At 40.6% G+C, this 24445-nt stretch overlaps 1 protein-coding gene across 7 annotated transcripts in view; it reads right to left on the bottom strand.

Annotated features, from left to right (window-relative positions):
* The window catches only part of ATP2B3 (ATPase plasma membrane Ca2+ transporting 3), a 131580-nt gene that overhangs the window by 42732 nt on the left and 64403 nt on the right, over window positions 1–24445 (bottom strand). For 4 of the 7 annotated variants that reach the window (XM_034434193.3, XM_034434194.3, XM_034434196.3 and 1 more), the window contains 9 exons: window positions 21353–21550; window positions 18987–19244; window positions 18058–18183; window positions 14372–14497; window positions 7679–7720; window positions 4363–4527; window positions 2789–3003; window positions 1457–1699; window positions 204–445 (listed from right to left, as the gene is read on the bottom strand). In XM_034434193.3, coding sequence (XP_034290084.2) covers window positions 204–445; window positions 1457–1699; window positions 2789–3003; window positions 4363–4527; window positions 7679–7720; window positions 14372–14497; window positions 18058–18183; window positions 18987–19244; window positions 21353–21550 — 1615 coding nt within the window. The remainder of the gene's footprint in view (window positions 1–203; window positions 446–1456; window positions 1700–2788; window positions 3004–4362; window positions 4528–7678; window positions 7721–14371; window positions 14498–18057; window positions 18184–18986; window positions 19245–21352; window positions 21551–24445) is intronic. The other 3 variants (XM_034434197.3, XM_087886582.1, XM_034434195.2) reach the window with 1 other exon arrangement.

The following is a 24445-nucleotide window of genomic DNA, read 5'->3' as shown; positions in this document are numbered from 1 at the left end:
TAATGCCCACTTTTTTCACAGTTGGAAGAATTCCTGGAATATTGTATGGAAATGTTTCAAGGTTAACATAGGGAGCTAAGTGCACTTATATTGACCACGCCAGGACAAGTTTCACAATATGAGATAGTCTTGCCCACTTTAAGATGGTAGCCTTTGCCTGTATGAAGGTCCCTTTCACCATTCATAACACAGAGCAGACTCACTTTTTGAGGACAATTTCGGAAGCGCCTTTGCTGAAGAGGCGATAGCCGCCATCAGGCATGCAAACGACGGTGCTCATAGATTTTCGGACAGAATTGAAGGTGTAAACCTTGTAGAGCTTCTCCTCTGGGATGTGCTCACGGACAGGCTGGTAGTCACGTCGCAGATCAACCACAAAGCCCAGCAGTGAACATTCGGTCTTATTGCCCACCTGGCGTGGGAGACCCCCTTCTTTTTCTGGAGGCTGAAGGAAATGGAAGGTCAGAAACGAGAGACACCCAGTTCAGTTCTTCTAATTTCATCACTTCTCTCTGCCAAGTAGTGTGTGCATGATGGAATGGGTGGTGGTGGATCGGTTGAATCAAATTCTTGGCTGCCAGAATTCAGGTTTGTAAATAGGCTTTGAATTTAAGGCATATCTATGCTATAGAAAAAATTGATTTAATAATTGTTTTTGGAAGTCTAAAGGTAAAGGTTCCTCTCGCACATATGTGCTAGTCGTTCCTGACTCTAGGGGGCGGTGCTCATCTCCGTTTCAAAGCCGAAGAGCCAGCACTGTCCAAAGATGTCTCCGTGGTCATGTGGCTGGCATGACTAAATGCCAAAGGCGCATGGAACGCTGTTACCTTCCCATCAAAGGAGGTCCCTATTTTTCTACTTGCATTTTTGACGTGCTTTCAAACTGCTAGGTTGGCAGAAGCTGGGACAAGTAGCGGGATTTCGCCAGTGGTTGTAGGGACATTCAAGAAACCTGCCCTCTTCTGCAAGTTCCCTGAGATTCCACCTGTTTTCCTGCTTGCCATTCAAAATATTAACTAGAGATCATTTTTCTCCACCCGGACTTTTCTCCAGAAACTTAGAGCACAGCTTGTTAGCATTCCAGCTGTTGGGGATTTTAGCTCTTCTTCATGTCTGCAATTTTTTACTTACTGCTAATTGTTCCCAACTTAAATGTCATTTCAAGTCAAGGTACAGAGGTAGTGTTACACCAGTGTTAGATGTTAGTCTTAGCCCTTCCCCATATCACTCTTATTGTTGAACATCTTTAACCTGCTTATCATGGAGATAATAATACTTATTTATTTCACAAGGAGCTACATTTCCCAAGACTGCAGCCAACATAGGTAAAAGTGATGGGAGCTATAGTTCAACAGTTTCCTGGGGACCATAGATTCCCTACTTGCATAATAGTACTGCATTTATGGACCAATGTAGTCTTAGGAAGGAGTGTTTCCAAACAGGGGCTACTACTCACTAGTATCTTGGTGGTATAGGCACTGTTGATAGCAATGGCATGCACCAGCAGATCCAGTATCTTGGATGTCAGGCTACTGGGCTCAGGCGTCTCCTTGTAGTGAGTGTCACCCAGGTAGGACTGCACAACTGTCATGCGATTGGTTGTGAGAGTCCCTGTCTTGTCTGAGCAGATGGCTGTGGCATTGCCCATGGTCTCACAGGCATCCAAATGCCGGACCAGGTTGTTGTCTTTCATCATTTTCTATAGTCAGGAAAAGAGATTAAAATTATACATATTTTTTTTCCAAAGGAGAAGAGTGAGCAAATTAGAGCCCACCATCCCACCCATTTGCATTCCTACAGTGTTCCAAGAATAGACAAGGGCAAATTTTGAGTCCTTGTTTTGGGGGGAATTGGAGGATTTAAAGGACAAAATTCCAGCTGCCTAGTGTATCCAGAGCACTCCTTGAAAATCTTGATCCTCTCCAAGTGCCAAAATATACATTTGTATTTTTATGAAACCACATCATGCTGTGAAGTTATATTCAGTTGGTAAACAACTCTTCTAAGGAGCTTGACCTCTATAGATGTCATACGCTAAATAAATAAAAATATAAAATTCCTCTAAGATCTTTTTCACAGCCCGTTCTGTATCTGAATGACTGATTATTGTTTCCTACCTAAAGAATTTTGCATTTGTTCTGTTACATTTCATGCTGTTACTTTTATTTCTATAACTTATCATAATGCTTTTGTTTTATTTGAATATTATTTCTGTCTTCTAAATGATGGGCATCCCACACACTGTTGTTTCCTCTGCACATTTGAAAAGCATCCCTTTAGCCTTTCCATCCCACTTATTAATCCAAAAATTAAATATCATAAGATACAGGAATGGTACCTTCCTCCAGTTGGATGAGAATCATTAGAGAGCTAACCATTAATGACAATCTACCTAATTGTCCTATTTCACTGATGCTTAAAGTAGCTTGCTGATCAGTGTATCATGGATACTTCTTCAAAAGGTGGTATTCCTATAATTTATTAAGGAAGTTACTGATTTAAAAAATGAATTACCTTAATCGGTAATCTGGTGAAAATAGGTCTTGACAAATGCATGCTGATTCCTAATAATGGCTGCATAATTTTCAAGGTGATTGATGATGATCTCCCTTGTGATCTAGTCCACAATCTTCTCAGTCATTCCTGTTAGGCTAACTTCCACCAGAGCTTCAAAGGGAGATGGCCATCAGAGAGCATTTATGGGAGTAGATGACACAAGAGCATAGCCAAGGATCTAGCCATTTATTTTAGTGAAAACCAGTGAAGGCACTAAGGATATAATGCTCACCTTGACAGAGTAGGCTAAAGAGATCGTGACAGCCAGTGGCAAGCCTTCGGGTACAGCCACCACCAGGACAGTGACCCCAATAATAAAGAACTTGACAAAGTATTGCACGTAAACAGGAGTGCACTCGCTCATCCACGTCTTCCCATCAATAACAAAGGTTTGAATGATGAAATACAGGACGAGGATGATGACTGTGATAGCTGACATCACCAGCCCTAGCAGGATTGGAGAAAATACGAAGAAGAAGAGAGACAGTCAGATGCGACAGCAAGACCTGAATCTGTGAAATCGCACACCCTGCAAATAAGATTGTGTCTTGAGAACATTTTGTATTAAAAGCCAGAATGTGAGAAGAAAAGTCCCCAAAGGGCTTCTTGGCACCAGGCCCAGTCAATTCCACAAATTTCCATTCTTAAAATGAGAACTGATGGGACCTGTTGCTGTCTATGCAGCCTTCTCCAGGCTGATGGCCTCAGGATTATATCTCTTTTCAGCAACATATATCTCTAGAATGGGAGTGAGAGCTATTAAAGGAGTTCAAAACATCTGTCGGGCAATCAACATCTGTCGGGAGGCTGGTCAAGGAAACAAAACAGGTACCTGGAGAAAAGAAGAGCAATCTCACTCCCTTTCTACTATATTTGTAATGTGAACCTAAGGGAGTACTGGAGATTCATGGTAACGTTATAATAATGTCTCTTTTTCCATCTCACAGAGATGGGAAATTCAGCTTCTCAGCAGCATCTGCCCGGCACCTCGGCAAGGTTGATTCCACCAAAGGACCAGCTTTTAAGGGTCGCCCCCTCCATACTACAGGTAACAGATCCATTTAAGAATAGATGGTTTTTAATACCATAAGTAATGGGAAACTGGGTGCAAGGCCTTTGCGGATCGAAAGTTCCAATTTAATTGGCAGCAAATGATCTACCAGATGTAGAATACTGTATGTATTTATACACTCCATCCTCCTGAGTGCAAAGAGTTAGCTTTAATAAGCAGTTTATTAATTGATTAGTCTTACAGTCATATCAAACAAAACAAAATAAAGTAGGATAAAATAATAAACAAAAAAATAGATTAAATGCAGTAATAAAACAGATATGTAGTATCAGCTTTCAGATAAATTCATCACCTTTACATGAGATCCCAATTTGTTTGATATTACAGTTTCTTAGCTGAGCTGCCTTAACTATAACTTCGCAGTTCTGCCTTTCATAAGAACTAAAAGCATCCCTGTAGCTTCATGTACTGTGTGTGTGCTTATCTCAGAAGGCAGAGAGAAGGATGAATTCGGCTTCCCATGACCCTGAGTGTGGTTTCAGTGCCAGGGTTAGTTCATTTTCCCTCCAGAACTGTTAAAACTGGACTAGAACATTGACAAAGAGTAACAATGGATAAATAATGAATATGGAATCAATGAAAAGACAAATCCTTGCCTGCACAACTGACCTTCTCTCAGCCAAGGATATTATTCATTTGTTTATTAGCAACGGTGCATCCAAGCTCACTTCCCTTCCCAAAGGGAAGTGTCCACCATTACTACAATGCATCTGCCACCCTCACGGCCCCCGTACCTGCTTTCCCAATTTGAACAGCCAGTTTGGTGAGCTTCCCTTGCAAGACAGATTTCTCTTTTTTGGGCACACTGGCTTTCTTCTTCTCCCGTTCTTCCATCTCACCACCCTCGGCACTTTTCAGGGGTTGCATCTCCATGGCAACTGCCCCATCCTGTTTTTTGGCTGCAGAGAGAAAGGAGCAAATATGGTTTCACCCAGAATTGCTGACTCTTTATTATAACTCTGCTACTATGCTTGCCCGTTTGTTTGTGCGTGCATGTGTGTGCATTTTACTTTTCTTGATCCAGTTGTTTATAAACAACATCCTGGTATGCTACCAAAGATAAGGCAGATATAGTGTATTGATCTCCATAAAAAAAGTAATTTATTGCCTGTAACTGAAATCATGTTTGGAAGTAATCCACTATGATGTTCAGTTTTTGGGTGAGCAAGATATGTGAAGCCAGACATAGCGATTTATAAACCACAAGTTATGGTTTAAAGTGAAATATAAATCCAACCAATTGTAGTTCAGTGAACAAAGTACTTTTTAAAAAATCTTAGGTCTTAGCAAGAGGTTTGAAGGCCTAAAAGCAACGCATAATAAGTTGCCCTTCTTTTTGCAATTTTGCAACTGTTGCCATAATCAAAATGGATATATTGGGTAAAACAGAACATTTGCCCAATGTTAGCTAAGGCTGTTGTGGTTTTTCAAAATCACTTTTTACCACAAGTTGCATGATTCATTCCTGGAATTTTATAAAGCGTGTTCCCAGGCAACATCATAAATCATTATAATAGTCCTGTGTTTTTCTATTCTGTATTTCTGTTCTGAATGTAACAACTTGTTTAAGGGAAATGGTGTTGTTGTAAAATATATTTTGATTGCTAATATTAAGAGTGACCTGGATTTATACACTACAAATGAGTTATGACTTTGTTTGGCTGTCACTTATATAATATATATATATATATAAAACCTGTGGACTAAGTCACTATGACTTATTTAACCATCAGTAATTAAATCATTGCTTATTGTCTAAGCTTTCTCACGTACATCCATGCACACGAGTTATCTAAACAAAAGTGCCATCATTTTTATGATTCTCAGTCATCCAGATTATGGTTGTCCCAAAGGTGCTTTTTCAAGAGACAACTGGACTTTGTTTTTCCTTGAAGACGTTTTGCTTCTCATCCAAGAAGCTTCTTCAGTTCTGACTTCAGTCAGAACTGAAGAAGTTTCTTGGATGAGAAACAAAATGCCTTCAAGGAAAAACAAAGAAAGTCCAGTTGCCTCTTGAAAAAGCACCTTTGGAACATCATTCCCATGCATTCTTTTCATGGAAGTTCTTCCAATGTATAAAACACATCTTCATAACCAACTTAAAAGGTAAAGGTAAAGGTTCCCCTTGCACATATGTGCTAGTCATTCCCGACTCTAGGGGGTGGTGCTCATCTCCATTTCAAAGCCGAAGAGCCAGCGCTGTCTGAAGACGTCTCCGTGGTCATGTGGCTGGCATGACTAAATGCCAAAGGCGCACAGAACGCTGTTACCTTCCCACCAAAGGTGGTCCCTATTTTTCTACTTGCATTTTTTGTGTGCTTTCGAACTGCTAGGTTGGCAGAAGCTGGGAAAAGTAACGGGAGCTCACCCCATTATGCGGCACTAGGTATTTGAACCACTGAACTGCCGACCTTTCGATCGACAAGCTCAGCATCTTAGCCACTGAGCCACCACATCTTTTTTATAACCAACTTAGCCTGTTTTAATTGCAATGAATTTCCCAGTGAGCTCTAGAAATGTAAGTTCCAGAAAGAGAAAGATTTTCAACAAACAAGCTTATAGAAAAGCTATGAACAAAACTTATTTCATGACAGGTCCAGAAATTTTGCATCTCAGGTGGGACATACTGTTCTCTGATTCATTCAATACATATTGAACCTAGAGAAATACAATATACTGTATCCATTGAAGAAGACACTCATCTCTTTTAAGGCTGACTAGCTTTCCGATGCTTTAACAGGAGTTTTGCTTACACTGTCTTTTGCACAAGATGCTTATTTTTCTAAGCAGTCATATTGCATTTTATTCTTCCTTGGAAAGAAGCTCATTTGACAGGCCTACTGCCAAAAAGGTTCAATGTTCAAAAAGTTCACCATTCAGTTCAAAGTCCAGCAATACAGAAATCTAGTATAGTATCTTAGTATCATATATCTCATTTTCCTTTTCTGGTAATATTACAGAGAATGTTGATTAATCAAAGCAACTCTGATATTGTCTGGCAGATGGAACCATGTTTCTTTTAGCTTAGAAATGAAGAGAAAAATAGAATCTAAGTAAAACATATTTGCATGCCTTTAGTACTAGGTTGTAAACTGGTAGAAAATCCAGGATTAGGTGAGGTCATAGTCTCCGTTTAAACTCTGTATGTTAGCTCAAGGTGGGAATGTGGTCATCCAGATGTTGAAATACAGCCTTTATCAGCTATGGTGACCATGGCCAGTGGCTGTAAAGAATGGGATGTGCTGAGGTCTTATCTACCAATCTAACCTAAAGACAATATCCAACAGACAATTTCCACTTAAAACCTCAACATCCACCATGTTTCTTTCTTTTTTAAAACATTTCTGTTCTTTGCTTAACCAGAAGTGTTTTATTTAAATCTGAAGACTAAATTCACAGTCATTCAAATATCAATCGCTACTATACCCTAGAATCCTAGGGTTGAACAGCACCTCTAAAGATGTAATTCAAACATCTGAGGCTAACTATATATTATGACCCTAAATTCAGCTAGTTTGCTGTATTTTAGTTAGTCCTAGTACCGGATGATTGACATGTTCCTGGAATAGCTAAAAGACTGGTCAAAATGACACATATTTATTCCTATCGTGACTGGGAGATGAACTGAACTTGATAGCACTTAATTAACTAAGTGGGTTGTAGAGGTTCTCCGAGTTTCATTTTTCATGTGCAGACTTTTATAAACCATCTAGCTAATATCTTCTGCACTATGGTCTCGGAGAAATAGAGTTTGTTGTGGAATATATGGTTGCTTAATAGTCCATGAAACATTTGCAAATTTAAAAAATAGGAAATATAAACAAAATAAATAAATAGACAAGCTTTAAATATCTTGACCTCAGATCATCAGATCTGGGCTTGTTACTGTTGGGAAAAAAAGTTGTTAAAAAGAATGCATTGGATCTTATGGTATAACTGAAAAAATATTGACCTAGACTATCAAGATCTGGAGAATGTTATGTCTTTCTGATATAGCTGGCATTCCAACTAAATGTAGGCACTCAAGAGATATGATGGGGAAACATTTACCTTTGTTTTGATTATTCTCCACTGCCCCATCCTGCTGCTTCCCTACAACAGAAAAAGGGAACGACAAACACAGGACGCTTGAGAACAGACAACACAGCACCAGTGCAACATGCACGCACTCATGCACTCACACACACAAACACACATACATACTATGGAGAGCATGGATTGTGATAAAGCACCTCCCGATATGCTCTGTAGGGTGTAGTTAGTCTTTTCCAATCTGATCCCCACCAATTATATTGGTCTGCAGCTTCCATTATTGTAAACCAACAGGCAATGGCTGGTTGGATATGGCAGGGGTTGTAGTTTTGTAGTCCCACATTTGGAGAACACATGGCTGAGGATCATTAATGCAGGCGCAAGCAAAATATAGCTGTAGTTAGAAGAAACGAGCCTAATTTGGTGGGTTTAATCTACCGCTATATTGGAATCAATTGTATGTATTGAAAAGAGGGGGGATAGTTTTAGGTTCCTGTAAAAAAAGAAAAAGGATGGAATCTCGTCCAATTTCAAGGATAAGATGCTCAAACAGGCTAAGTGAAAACAATAGTATGGGATCTGCAGAACTGGGAGAAATGTAAATATAGCAACGAGCATAGAGAAATCTATTAGTGTTTAAAGTGGAATGTATTAAAAAAAGGAAACACCTTTTCTATCAAAGAACATTCTCCTTAAAGGAACTAAACCCAACAAGGTTGTCCCAGCATGACTTTTAAAAAGATGATAAAATCTTCTTCATAAATCACAACTGACCATGTGATGATTTTGGTTGATGCTAGTAGTGACAGCATCACTTCTTGTGGATGCTTCAGGCAAAACATCTTATTGTCTCCATCTCTCTGCCTTGTTGCCTCCCTCTCTTGTTTGACCTCTTTTTGCCCGGAACAAGAGAAGGCCTCATCCTTAATACACTTATTGGCTTCCTGCTCTTAAGGTACCAGATGTTCTACTTTCTAAAAAATGGTTGTTTATTGGAATGGATTCTATGCTACAAAAGCTGTCCAGCCTGAGTTTGTTTTGACAAGATAGGCTAAAAAGGAAGAATGGATACATTTCTTGGAGTTCTTCATCAACTGTTAGAAGGCGAGATATATTATACATTTATTTTCCTTTTATCCAGAAGAAGCGAAATGTGTTCTCTTTTTTAGTGTTATGTAAGCAGCCCCTGTAATGTATTGTATCCTCCTTGTGATGGTTAGGATTAAGATTCAGGGAAGACTATAAAAACAACCTTTAGAATGAGCAGTCAAGTGCAGATAACTACTAAGAGGAACAGCAGGAGCTGCGTTGAGTCCAAATTACATTATTATGGTTGTCCACAGAACTAGCTAGATATTTAGACTGAATTTAACACTTTTCTCCACCTATTGAGACTTGCCTATCTGTCCACAACAATGTAAAATCACAGCTGCCAGTTCTTTAGCTGGTATTGGCCTCCATATATAACAGGTTCTTCCCAAGAATCCAGTATGTCATGATGTATATATGCATAGTCTATGTGTGAATCTAAACAGTGCGGCCTTTTGCTATTAAAAGATGGAAATGTTGTCAATGTTGTCAATCCCCAATACTTGGGGATCTTCTCCAATTCTTTGTCTTCTGTTCTGCATCCCCTGGTTTTGCAAGATCAGTTATCCACTTTCTTCTTTTCAACCACAGTTACACAAGAATTCATCAGCTGCCCAACTGTAGTGGCATGCATGTCTCTGTTGTAGACTTAACTGAAATATGTGATGCCTGATGAATGCATCTCTTTCTATATAGAGGAACCATCATTAAAGAACATGCCAGAATGAAAGAAGATGCATAGATTTCCACCAGGGATGGAACCTTTTGCTTGCAATTATGTTTTCAGGAGGCAACAAGGAGTGTTTCTTTCAGCTCCTGCTTATCATCTTCCTGGAATACTGTGAGACTACATGGGCATTTGATATGAACCAACAAGACTCTTCTTATGTTCTTATGGATGCTCATAACTGGCTTGTGTGGATGGTTATGCATTCTTTGGATACTCAGCGATATAGCCACACTGGTTACCAGCACTGAGAGTATATCCCCTATACCAGAGGTCTTCAAACTTGGCAACTTTAAGACTTGTGGACTTCAGCTCCCAGAATTCTGGGAGTTGAAGTCCACAAATCTTAAAGCTGCCAAGTTTGAAGACCTCTGCCCTATACTCTCAGTGCTGGTGACCTTTGATGTGGCCTTAAGAAGGAATCAGAGAAAGAAGGAACCCAGCACAGAGAGGATGTTGGTATTATGTATGGACAAGGGAAGGCACAACAGGAGCCAGAAGTAATGGGACTCAGGGAAGACAGAAGCAACATTAATTTGACAACCGGAGTGGCAGCCATCGTGAGGGGCAGGCCTGGCCAAGGAATGTTGCATTGTGGGGCACCGCTGGTTTTGTGCTAAAGTGCCTTTCTGCCTCAGCAGTATAGGCATCTGCAGGTGTTAAAGGAAATATCATTCATTGATCAATTCTTCCAACAAAGGGTGCAGGTGCTGATATATTCTCTCCAGTGGCCCTAGTATTTTCCCTTCAAGCTACTGCTGCTGCTGATATTATCCATTCAGTCATGCCTGACTCTTGGCAATTCTATGGGCCAGGTCTCTCTATGTCTTCTGATCTAGCGCTACTTCTCGGAGTCGTTCTTTGCTTGGCTGGTGTCAGCTTTGATGTCCAGCCATCGTATTCTTTGGCAGCCCAGTTTCCTTTTATCATTAACTTGTCCAAACATAATTGCTTTCTCCAATGAATCCCCCCGCTGCATGACACAGCCAAAATAAGTGAGGCAAAATTTTGTGATTTTTGCCTTCCAGTGACATATCTGATGTTATATACTCCAGTGCTTGCTTGTCACCTTTGCCATCCAAGGAATATGCAGAAGCCTTCTCCAGCACCACAGCTCAAATGAACTGATTTTCTTCCTCTCTTGCTTGTTTTAAGGTCCAACTTTCACAACCATAGGTAACTACAGGGACACATTAGAGCACACTAACCTACATTTTATTGCCAGGCTGATGTCCTTGCTTTTCCATAATCGACTCATGTACAGTACATCATTGCTGCATGACCCAGTGCAATCTGATGTTTTATTTCTGGGCTGCATTCACTGCTTTGAACAATTTGCAATTCTAGGAAAGTGAATTTTTCCATGCCTTCTATCTCTTCACTATTAAATTTTATTTTCATGTTTCCATTCCTTGCAGCGGTCATGAGCTTGGTCTTTTTGATGTTCAGAAAAAGACCAACATTCTTCAAGATGAATCAACACAAAACACTGAAAAACTACTTTTTCTCTAAGAAGAAGAAAGAAGGAGGAAGAAAAAAGGAAAAAGGAGGAGGAGGAGGAGGAGAAGGAGAACTCTGCACCTTTATATGTTTTTGTACAGATTATGGAGATGCTATCAACCATATCCACTATTTTTGATACCTGTCTTCACCGAAAAGCTAGATCTGGAAGACAAAGGAGTGGGTAGGAGATTTGTTCACTCATCTCTTAATTTTTTTCTGTTGAGATATGCCTAGGCCATAGAAAAATTTAAAAAAATTGAAGGGAGATGGGAGATAATAGGAAAAAGAGATAAGACTATTAGTAAAGACATTTGCTTAGATTGTTGAGCCAGAACCAATTGGTTAGGCTAATTGCTAATTTCTGCTTAGTTTTCTCTGATGCTAAATTGTTAATAGATAATTTGTAGGCCATAGTGTAAGGAGAATAGTCCCAAACAGTGACTAAACTCATGGCCATCTTCGGCTAGCAACTGCTAAAAACTTCGCTGACTTAGGGATGACCTTAACTGGAAGCTGGGTGGGGAGGTGTTATCCTGCCAATTCTCATGGATTTCTTACCAACTTTTGATACCAAAACCAAGTTTGAAGGGTATTGTTTTAAAGTACTTATGATCTTTCTTCCCCAGAATGGTCATGGGAGAAAATGTCCCTCCTATATTGTTCACAACTAAATGAAAGTTTTGAAGTGAGGAGTCAACAGTGTGCTAATGAGCTCTAACTCTACTTTTGCTTAAGGTTATGCTATTATAAATAATTTCCCTGCTCCATCAAAGAGGCAGAGAAAGGTTTCTGCTCTACCAGATACATGATATCTTAGTGTCAACATCAGAGCCCTCCAAGACAAACAGCCAATAAGCCAGTCTTCAGTCCACATTTACTAACAAGCAACTATATTTTATATTAGTAAAATAATGAATAATTATTGTGGTACTAAACACTCATCATGGTTGATGTTAATGATGGATGATACTGCATCATTTTGGATGCAATCACTTAGCACTTGAATTAATGCACTATGCTAATTATTAATGCATTATGACAGTGGGCCAATTTACCATTACATTTAAATTGGCTGTGATGGGCAAAGTGTACGTAGGATGGGACTCACAAACAATTTCACATCCAGATTCTGACCAGAGTTATGTCTGCTAACTTATAAATAACTAACTAATGTCACTACAGTATAACATGCATCTTCTGACAATGACCTGGGAACAGGGAATGTTAGGAAGACATGCAGGTAGGAAAAAGGATAAAACAGAAAACCAACTTATTATGGAGAGAGATGGTTAAATAACTATTGTGAGTTTTATTGGGTGAGGAAGATTGCTTGACAGTGATTGGCTAACATAGTTTTTGACTGACACATTGGCAATGCTTCAGCCAGCAGAAGTTTCAGATTGACATAAATGGGTTTTTGTCAAAAAAAAATGAAAGTGTTGTAGAAACCATCAGGGATTGTGAACAAATTATCTTATTAATTAATTAAACAAATGCACATGGCCACCTGACTCACACACGACAACTCCAAGAGCCTTACAACATGAAAAATCCACAACATAAAACCCCTAAACTCCACATTAGACAAGTTAATAACAAAATAAGTTAATAAATTAAGATGCCATTTATTTAAAATCCCTTTGCTACGAGGGATTCAGTGCTACTATCCCCTTAGCTCAATTGTTCTTTGAATAGGGATTAATTGTATTGTAGTAGATTTTTATGGGCCAGCACTAAATCTACAATTTTGAACATAATTAACAAGCTAACACAGAAATAGGTTGCTTATTATTCAGATGGGATAAAAACAGGAATTTAGGCAGAATGGATCACTTTTCTCTTGCACCATTTTTTTTCTTTGAACATTGGCTATTTGTTTTACACTGATAGGGAAAGAGGCTGCAGCAGTTTTTCTAATTTCTTAGAGAGTTAACATGGTTAATAAGTCTTGCTATGTGGAAGATGCAACAACAATGAAGTAAATGCCAAAGCTTTGAGTTGTGCCCAGTTCCTTGCTGAGGCAGATTCCAAAAATGATGAACCATAATTCAAGCATGCTGAGTCAAACTTCAGCACTATTCATCCAAATGTACTGACTCAAGTGTTATTGCACAAGTAGTGCCCTTTCAGTGTTCTCCCAACTGTGTGGGAGTCACTTTTCTGTCTATTGCTGGGAGAATATTTCAAATAAACTGATCACATGGGTGAATGACTTGCATGAGCAATGCCTATGATTGGTTGGGTTGGATTCTTTATCCCTTCTCCCAGTCGCATAGGGAGATGACGAGGACAAAGCAGGGGTCAGAATACAGTGAAGGACAGCCAAGGGTTGTCATTGGCAAGTAAGGAGGCATTGGCAAGTAAGGAGAAGAAAGGCTTTTGAAGCCAAGGAAGGAAGGAATGATGAGAGCAGAAAAGATGAGTGGGTTCCTAACACTGAATGAGGCATCTTTGGAAAAGAATGGGATCCAATTAAAAGAAGGCAAAGTAGAGAGAAGTGATAAAATAGCTTTACCAAAACAGCCTTTCCCAACCTAGTGCCTTTGAAACTATAGCTCGAAAAATTCCAGCCAGGGTTCTCTTGAGAATTTAAGAATCATGGTACTAATCGTAGAGAGCATTGTGCTGGGGAAATAGTTATATGGAACAATCCTACTGAGCCAGCATTGAGCAATGGTTCCAGAATATTTATTTTACCTCAGTTCTTAGATAGTCCAGAGCGGTGTTTTTCAACCTTGACAGCTTTAAGGTGCATGGACATGTTGGCTAGAGTATTTGGGGAATTGAAGACCAAACACCATAACGTTGCCAAGATTGAGAAATACTGCTCCAGAGTATGACCAACCTCCTCTGTGCAAACATCCCCCATAAACATCTCTTCCAACCCTAGCAAATTCTACCTAACATGTAGACTACTTCAGTTGAGTAGTCTACATGTTAGGTAGAATTTGCTAGGGTTGGAAGAGATGTAGCAGTGCTATTCCCAAAGAGCACTATTTGGGAATGATTGTTAGGCTTTGGAGTAAAATAACCAGAAGGTTCAGAAGGGATCTAAATGGCATATTGATAGCCTTGGTAGATAACAAGGGGAAGCAAGCAATGCTCAAGAGGACGGTGTATGAATAAATGTCGTGATCAGAAAAGGAACAAATTATAATAAGGCTCCATCAACCTGAAGTCATCTTCGTGCCAGTTATGCAGAAACTATAGATACCTTCTGCAAATGCTGGATGTTTTTGAAGACATTTATGTGGAGCAGCTCTGAAATGCATCTTGATGCCCTGGCTTCAGCCAACAAGAGAGCTGATATGAGCATGAAGACCAGCATGCAGTACAATGGATCCAGAGGTACACTGGGGAAGTGCTTACCTGGACCAGAGAGCAGACCTTACCTTTTTTCTCTTTCTTTTCCTCCTCTTCCCCACCAGCACCCAGCAAAGTAAAGATGATCCCAGTCTGTGAGTTGACTCCAACAGCAGAGATAACCATTCGCCCAGAGCCTTCCATGACGTGGGTGCCTAAATCAAAAGAAAAGTCAGAAGAATACTAAATGGAAATGTTAGGAACCCAAGAAGTAGATCTTCTGGATTCATTACAAACTGAGCTATTCTGGAAAAGGTACAGCGTTATTTGACATCTACTGATAGCATGATTAGCAAAATGTTAGTAAAATGCTCTCATATTGCAGTACTTGGACCTGAAGGGAAAGATATGTTTTGGAGCCCCTGTTGCAACTCTTAAAAGCAGATGTGAATTTTTCCAGAATTTTTTGTTTGTTTATTTCTATCCTTTATTATTTTTTTACTTTATTATTTTTACAAATAACTCCAGGCAGCAAAAATATCCAGCACTGCTTCCTCCTCTTTTCCCCCCACAACAACAATCCTGTGAGGTGAGTTGGGCTGAGAGAGAATGACTGGCCCAAAGTTATGCCTGAAGCAGGACAATGAACTCACAGTCTCCTAGTTTCTTCCCTGGTGCCTTAACCAGTAGACCAAACTGAATTGCTTGGCTGCAGCAACATCATGGGAAAAGAGACATTTGGATGAAGGAATTACTGATGGGTACTATGCCTGTGTTCAGAGGCTCACCAGAACTAATATGCTGCAGTTGATAAATCTCAATATTCTAGCAAATGACAGTAATTACATAACAGTGTTGATTTTGCAAATCTGAAATCTGCTGCTGTAAGCCACTGATTGTCAGTCTAGGCCTTAAAGCAGGGGTGTTAAACTCGCAGTGTCATGTCATCACACAATGTATCGTGACTTTCCCCACCTTCGCTAAACTGGGGGTGGGCGTGCCAGTGAGTTTGACACCCTTGCCTTAAAGAGATCTATGCTTCCTCAGAAGCTTAACCTGAAGAGTTAACCATAATGTAAGACTAATTCCTCTCAAAAAACATTGGAACTTTCTATGTGATCTGCCGCCACAGAGAACTATTGGATGAGTTTTTAATTTATTTAGCAGCCCTGGTGGTGCAGTGGTTAAAATGCAGTATTGCAGCTAACTCTGCCCACTGCCAGGAGTTTGATCCTGATCAACTAAAGCTTGACTCAACCTTCCATCCTTCTGAGGTCGGTAAAACGAAGACCTGGATTATTGGGGGCAATATCCTAACTCTGTAAACTGCTTAGCCTTAGAGAGTGCTATAAAGCATGGTGGAGCACTATATAAGTCTAAGCTCTATTGCTATTGCTATTAAGTACGTAGTTTCAGTTCAAGAGGTATGGCAATGAAACTTGAGAGGCTTGGCTAGCACTCCATGGCTGGTTTCAGACAAATCACTAGAGGAGCTAAAATTGTGTTAGGAGTTTTGTGTTTCAGTATCTTGAAAGATCTTAGCAACTGCTCAGTCGTATCATTTGAAACAGGCCATCACATTAAGCCACAACAATTACACATTCTTAGGCTGGGATTTAAGATTTAGTGTACCTGAACCAGATTTGCCCCATTAGATCACTCCCTGAGATCATCTTGGCCATATAATGAAGTATACTGCTGTTTAAGTGTAGATATTACTAATTAAGGCTCAGCCCCCAAAGCTATAAAATAGTGGTAAAGTTTAAAGCACTTCCCAAAATACAGGGAATGCCTTAGCACCAGAATGATGTAGTCCTTTTTGAAGACAAAAGAATGTAGCTTGTGGGCATCACCTGAAGTGCATTGAATCTCATCTCTATACAGCTCATCTATCTCATGTGGTCCCTGCTCTTTTGGAGCTGACTCAGTCCCTGGGCTGTTCCTTAGCAAGTAATGAAGGCACTTTGATACTTGCTCCAGACTTGAGAGATTCAATATGAAGATGTACATCTTGGCTGAGCTGAAACTTTTCTTTGGGCATCTTGCTTTTAAAAGCTCCATATTTCTAATCAGTGTCAGTAACTTGTATGATTCATGCTGGTGATTCATCCAAATCATTATGTGATCTGACTGTGAGCAGAAAACAAAAGATGAATGGGCTTTTGGCTGTTCCATGCCTGTGGTGTGAGGGACCTTTTGTGGCTTAGAAAAACACCAACCTTTGGATTTTTCTGGGGAAAAGTGGACTTGGAGTTGAAGGATGTAAGGCCAATAGAGTGCGACCTTTCTGCTGTTACATCATGTGAACTGTCTGCAGAACTCAAATGTAGTTACTACAGATATATTTAACTCTTAGAAGAGCTTCATGGGGCCCAGAAGCCTCTGAAGCATTTGGTACTCAGTGTGAAAAATAGAAATGAGTGTCCTTCCACCATGCCTATGTTCCAGTTAAACTTAAGCCTCGATAGGCTTCCCTCACTTTGTGCCAAACTTGATGTTCCCTGAAAATCACTCATAAAAAGGAATTTGCAGAAAGCAAGATGCCATCCCCCTGGAAAAAAAGGGCTGTCTGGAATACGGTGCCAAATTCTGTAACCTAAATACATCAACAAAAGTGCTAGAAATTTTTAGAGGGCAGAAAGGGTTTTTTGAGCGAAAATGTTCAAGCAGTTTCAGTGGGGAAAACCTTGGCATGCTTCCAGAGTTTTGATACAAATTTACACTGGCCCAAATCACATTTTGGACAAAAATGATAAATCACAAAATAGCACATGTGCAGAAAACAAAGGAAACCTGTAGATCCAGGCATCCTTTACATGCTACAAGAGATCCTATGGGAGACATGCAGGAGTCATTTACAGAAAGGAATAGATATATTTTCTTCACTTTATTTTTTACATATAAAATAGTAGATTTGGTATCTATCGGTATTAATATGGTTATATCAGGGGTAAAATGCTCCCGGATCGGGCCGAATCGCCCAGTCCGGTAGCAATCTTGGCCATTGGTTCGGCGATCCGGTAGCGATGGCGGAGCAAAGCTTCACCCACCCACCTGGGTGTCATTACTTCCTGGTTTTAACCAGGAAGTAATGTCTTTTTTACCTTCTGCACATGCACAGAAGGTTTGCGCATGCATGTGATGCAAACCGGTAAGGAAGGTAAGTAGATTTCACCCCTGGGTTATATTATTATGTTGCTACTTAGTTTTGATGTAGTCTCCTACTTAACCTTTGTAAAAAGAAATGTTAACTGTAATGGTTTTTGAAGACATACATATTGTGACTTTGAATTCGTTTTAACTCTTGACAAGTCCCTGCAGTTCTCTTGGCAAGGATTTTCGGGGGTGGTTTGCGATTGCAAACTTCCTAGGGCTAAGAAAGAGTGACTAGCCCAAAGTCACCTAGAGGACTTTGTGCCTAAGGCAGGACTAGAACTCCTAATTTCTAGCCCAGTGCCTTACCTGCCAAATCTTACTGTCTCAGTAACTATATTAAGCCAGAGTTGTAATGGAATATACAGGAAAAGAGAGGAAGAGGTGCTGCTTAGGAAACAATCAGGTAAGAGAAGTAGGAGCCCACAGTTGCATAACGTCAGAGAAAGAAACTTAGGAAAGACTTGCCTTCGTTAAAAGTTTGAGCCTTTAGACTTGTAAGTTTAGTTCATTTGATTTGTATACCGCCCTACTCCCGAAGGACTCAAGGTTCTGTTAATGTTAATGTAGCTTTAGAACAAAGTAGAATTAGTTCATCTTGGCACTGTCAGATGTACCTCACCTGATAGCAACATGGGATCTTTGTCCGCTGATTTGCGTACATGATCTGACTCCCCTGTTAAAGAGCTCTCATCTATCTTGAGGTCATTCCCCTGGATAAGCACTCCATCTGCAGGAAGCAGGTCACCTAGGAGAGAAGAGAAACGGGTTAAGCAATTAACTCCATCAACAAATACTGGTAGCCTACAATCTTATGCCCATTATATACAATGGATGCCACGCAGAGATACCCATTTTGCTTCCGTAATTACTAAGTGAGCAATAAGCATGCTTGCTATTCAATAAACAGCGATACACAGTGCTGCTTCTTAGTGCTTCCAGAATTTCAGTGGGAATTTAAAAGAAAAAGATATGCATACTTGCAATAATTATATTTCTGGAATTAAGTGTAAAGAAGTACAACAAAACAGATGTGAAGAAAGCTGTGCACATATTTGCCACTGCCATTTTTATTGGGAAGTGAATGGGGGAAGGGAAAGTTTATCTAAATCCTGGATGGATGGACAAAATAGTGTAAATTTCTGTTGTGCAGATTGTTTGAATGAACAGAGTTCTGTGGTCAATTCATTGCATTCCTTGAGAAACAAGAAATGGAAGAGCAGTGGCATAATGAGAAAAAAAAAGCTTTTGTCTAGACATAGTCTTAGATAATCTTAAATTTTCATCCCTGATGCCCCATCATAAGCTTTGAGATTAAGCATCTCTGCATTACAACTGTAAAAGAAGCTCGTATAAAGTTGAACCATTAGCCCCCTCTGGGGTACCATGGAACGCTTTGTTTATCAAGTATGTTTGGTGTTCCCAGAGACAGAAACTAGATATCAGAATTGTTTTAAATCCAGTCCCTGGGGGTATCTCCATGCAGCTGAATTTGCCTTTGCAGGACTGGGCTAAATTGAGTGATCGTCTACCTCCTGCCTTCCCTCTTACCATATTTGATCTGGGCGATGTCTCCCACCACCAGCTCAGCCACGGGAATTTGGACCTGTTGGCCATTGCGGATGACAGTGAATTTCTGTTCCTGTTCTATGCGGCTTTGCAGACCTCGGAACTGTTTCTCCTTGCTCCAGTCGTTGAATGCTGTGACCAGCACTACACAGATCACTGACAGTAGGATAGCAGCACCTTCAATCCAACCAGCTTCTGACTCACCCTCATCCTCTCCACCCCCTGACACATTCCCGCAGACTGGAAGGAGAAAAAAAGGAAAGTGTTGGTTACAGGAAGACTCCTCTGATCACACATCACTTCTTCTTAAATCAGGAAGAGGTGCCATGAATCCATCAGCCACAATATCTGGGGCTGCAGATGAGTAGAGGTGCAACTGTCTGTTTCTCAACTTCAGCAACTTTAAGCTATATGGACATCAACTCTCAGGATTCCCTAGCCATCATGTTGGCTGGGGAATTCTGGGATTTGAATCCACACATCTTGATGTAAATAGTGAAGGGGTCCCTACCTCCTTCTTACAGTCCAGTCTCCTTCTCAAACAGCTACAGACCTGAGATTTCCTAGGAATGAGGCAACAGCTATAAAGGTTGCTGATTTTACCACTCAATTTCCAGTATTAATAGTCCTTGGTCTCATACAACTGTCAAGATGAGGTTTTTGCATAGAATTGGATATTTCTCCTATCTATTCCAAATGGATTGTGGGAGATGTTGGAGTTTAATATTTACCTGTTAAACTCATCAATAGGAAAGTAAATGGATGGTAACAGAATTAAACTAACGTGAACACCTGATCTTGCCTGGGTAAAACTGCTAAAATAAGCCTCCCATGGTTCATCTACAAATTATATTAGGGAGTATCTCCTCTGAAGGGAGTTTATCTGTTTATTCAAGAAGACTTCCTTCAGGTTTCCTGCTTTAAGAGTTGAGAAGAGTTGAGAAGTCTTCTCAATGGCTGTCATGTCCCTTTGGAACAGTTTCTTCTCCACTGCTGAGATTTGGACAGCCCCATTTTGGACAGCTTTTAGAGAATGATCAAAAGAATGTCGTTCCCTTGGGCATTCAGAATCCAAGCACTATCTGTTGTACTATTGTTTTATCTGTAGATCAGTGGTGAAATCCTACCAGTTCACACCAGTTTGGGCGAACCGGTAGTGATAAAATCTACCAGTTCAGCAAACCAGTAGTAAAAAAAAGCTACCGGTTGGTCCGAACTGGTACTTCCGACGATCAGCTGTGCTGCACAATTTATATTCGCTAGAAAGCAGGAAATCCTGCACAGCTGTCCCCCCCCCCATCGCTGTTCTACTTACCTTCAAACCAGGGGTGAAATGCTCCTGGTTCGGACTGGCTCGGGCGAGTAGGTAGTGATGGTGGCGGGCAGTTCGGAGAACCGGTAGCAAAAATCCCTGCCCCTGCCCCCCATGCCCAGCTGAGCCGCGCGATCATCAGCGGCTTTTTTTCTTTTAAATGCCTCTGACGAGCCAAGCTCTGACGATCCCAGCTGAGTTGCCTGCTGATCAGGCAACTCAGCTGGGATCGTCAGAGCCATTTAAAAGAAAAAAAGTTTTTTCTTTTAAATGGCTCTGACGATCCAAGCTCTGACGATCCCAGCTGAGTTGCCTGATCGTCAGAGGGTTTTTTAAAAACCCTCTGATGATCAGGCAACTCAGCTGGGATCGTCAGAGCCTTTTGAAAGCATTTTTTTACATGGTTTTACATGTAAAAAATGGTTTTAAAAGTAAAAAAAATTGGCCACGCCCACCCAGTGACATTACCACCACCACCAAGCCACGCCCACAGAACCGGTAGTAACAAATTTTAGATTTCACCACTGCTTCAAACGGCTCCTTTATCCGTGTGAAGCTCATGTTTGGTGTGCATGTGCACACAGCATGCATCTGGCACGCACTGTGCATTTGCATGCAGCGTGCATCTGGCATGCACTGCGCATGCGTGCGCAGAGCACGCATCTGGCGTGCACCACACATATCCGGGCAGCGAACTGGTAGTGACCTGCGGATGATTTAATTACTGCTGTAGATGATGGGTCAAATTCTACTGACTATTTTATGGCTTTGATGAGGAGCTTGCTTGATTTATTTTAGGGATCTGTCTTGTGAATTGGCCTTGGTTGCATGACAAGAATGGTATATTCAGTAAATACTCTAATCAATCAAACATTTTCTGGCACTGGATGGCCATGGGGCATTGTGGGAGGTTTCAATGGAGGCACTCAGTTATATTTTCCATAATACTCCAGAGCAATGTTTTGCAATTTCTTGAAATGAGGAACTCCATCCATGTGAGGTTGTCATGGCAGAGATGGCAGGGATCCAACCTTACCTTCACTTTCTTCACCCGGTGGAGCATAAAAAGACAGTCCCAAGGAGATGATCGCAGCAATTTCCAGAATGATTAGGGTCACATCCTGAAGTGCCTCCCACACTAACTGCAGGAAAGTCTTGGGCTTCTTTGGGGGGATAAAGTTCTGTCCATAGATCTGTCTTCTCTTTTCCAGATCAGCTGTGTTATCAGAGAGACCTGGGGTCAAAAAAAGAGAGTGGTAAGAATGAAGCAGCAAGTCTGCTAGGCCTCTGTGTGAGAGGCTAGAGAATGTCAATGTACCAGGAGAAAAATGCATTAATCAGCTTTCCCAATTTGTTACCTCAGGAGCTAGATTACAATGCCCATTGTCCCCAGCCATAAATTACCAGGGGGGAGAAGGCTGTTGTGTTCTCCAGACGTTCTATGATGACCCAGGTTTATGCTTTTAATGTTTTAAGTGGAGTTCTGCAGATGAAGGGAAAGGTTTACGGTATGCACTTACCAACCCACCTCAGATAACTCTAGCTCTTGCTTGGAAATTAAAATTACTGTTGCTATGTAGGTGAAGTTTCCTAGCTTTCTAGATGTTCTCTTGTTAGTGGATTGCTGGGTGATTTCCAGTATAGAAAAGAGCGGTATAAGGCTGCTTATATCATGATCTGGGATGAAGTAACCAATGCCATAGGAACAGGAAGATAAGCTATGTTCATTTATCTATTTAGATTTATATCTAATTTATAGCTCTTGTTTCTACAGGTAGTCATTGATCTATGACCGCAATTGAGCCCAATTTTTTTTTAAAGCAAGACAGTTGTTAAGTGAGGTCTACCTCAGTTTTACAACTTTTCTTGCCTCATTTGTTAACACTAGAATTATTAAGTTAGTCACACGGTTCTTAAGTGAATCCGGCTTCCTCACTGATTTTGCTTGTCAGAAGATCACAAAAGGTCATCACACGACCCCAGGACGCTTCAACGGTCATAAACATGAGCCTGTTGTCAAGCATCCAAACTTTAATCACGTGGTTATGGGGATGCTGCAACAGTTGTAAGTGTAAAAAACGGTCATAAGTCACTTTTTTCAGTGCCATTGTAACTTTGAATGGTGATTAAAATGAATGGTTGTAAGTCAAGGAATGCCTATATCACCTTTTGTTCCCATAATTCTCCCATTCCCCTCCCCCAACCAACAGCCATTGGTGAGGTAGGTTGGATTGGGATGGACTTGAACTGGGGTGTAGATTTGAACTTGGATGCCCTGATGTCAACCCAACACTTTAAGCCCTATAGAACAAAATAAAAGAAAGTAAGTGTGGGTTTAAGTCTAAAGAAGGGATTCTTAGCCAATGGCTTTGCCCGCTCAAAAATCAGCAAGAGATACTCTATATTCTTAAGTGCTCAGTTATGGCTTGGAGGACAGATCCTGCATATCTAATAAGTTTCAGTTTTAAGTGGAGTTAATGGGGGAGAAAGGGTCTTCCTTCTACTGCAGAATTGTAAAGGAAAGGCAACACATTTCTGCTTTCTATTCTCCATCCCCCTTTACCCCCCCCAACTTAAAATCCGATTCAGAGGAATAGAAGAACTAGGTTAGTTAACGCTTTTCTGGAATTCTGTCAGCATTTCATCAGGACAAAGCAAGAATAATCTCTGACTTTTAGAGAGTGTACTAAAGCCCATTTATTGTAAAATAAATTTGGTAACAGTAGTCATTTTCAGCAAGCAACAGACACCATGCCTCAGTCCAAATGGGGAGCCTGGTACTACTTTCCTTTTCCATGATTTTTGTATCAGCTTGGTCTGGATCACAAATCACAAGTAATTTTACCATCCAGGATAAACGGTGGAGGTAAGCTGACAGTGGTCTAGGCCCCACACTGCAGAATGATTAGGAGGGCCCTCCTCCCCCAGAGGGAGTATGGCTTCTATTGTATTTTGAAGAAAAGAAAAGAAAAGAAAACACAAGGTCATCTAAAACAGACCCTCAGTAAAGCTATTAAGTCCAGAGCATAAAGCTATGTAAACTGCGTCCTGGCCTACATATGGTAGTTCATCTTTGTGAAGAAAGTATTTTCTCTAGCATTTCACTATTACATGCTTATTAAATCCCCAGAATTCACACCTAAATATTCCTTCTTTGTTTTCCACCTCCTTCCTAGCCAGGGGTGCTCCTAGGCTTTTTTAAAAATTAATTAATTAATTAATTAATTAATTAATTAATTAATTAATTAATTTATTTATTTATTATTTTTGTCAAGCAAGTATAAGATAACAGGTATAAGTATAAACATGATTATGAATACAGGAAATGGGTACAAATCAGTGGTGGATTGCTCCTGGTTCTGTCTGGTTCTTTAGAATTGGTAGTAAAAGCAGCAGGAGGCTCCACCCACCTGCCCGATGTCATAACTGATGATCAGCACATGTGCATGCGTGCACGCGCTCCCATTGCAAATTAAAGTAGTAAAGGTAAGTAGAACCCACCCCCGGTAGAAATAAATGGGGACAGTAGGACAGGGACGGTAGGCATACTGGTGCGCTTATGCATGCCCCTTACTGACCTCTTAGGAATGGGGTGAGATCAACAATAGACAGTCTAAGGTTAAAGTTATGGTGGTTTGGGGATGAAACCACAGAGTCAGGTAGTGCATTCCAAGCATTGACCACTCGGTTGCTGAAGTCGTATTTTCTGCAATTGAGTTTGGAGCAGTGTACCTTAAGTTTGTATCTATTGTTGCGGTTGAAGCTGAAATAGTCATTGACAGATAGGACGTTGGAGCAGATAATTTTGTCGAAGGCGACATATGTCGAAGGCGACATAGTTCTAAGCTGTCTAAGCCCAAAATTTCAAGCCTGGTGGTATAAGGTATTCTGTTGTGAGCAGAGGAGTGAAGGACTCGTCTCGTGAAAGTGGATGAAATCGTGAAATTGGGTGTTTTCACCCAATCAAAACTACCATATACAAAGGACCCTTCTCCTCTTCATGAGGAGAAGTCCGGAAAGGAACTGAAAAACTTCTCATTCACAGCACTGTCAGCCTGAACACGTCTGGTCAAGTAAGGGTAGGATTTCAGAGTCTACCAATAGAACAAGCAAGAGTACCATACTGAGG

The sequence above is a fragment of the Pantherophis guttatus genome, chromosome 2 (assembly GCF_059756535.1).
Source record: "Pantherophis guttatus breed Tessera chromosome 2, ASM5975653v1, whole genome shotgun sequence".
Lineage (NCBI taxonomy): Eukaryota > Metazoa > Chordata > Lepidosauria > Squamata > Colubridae > Pantherophis > Pantherophis guttatus.
The sequence above is the reverse complement of the archived record's forward strand: the minus strand, read 5'-3'. Positions and strand labels throughout refer to the sequence as shown.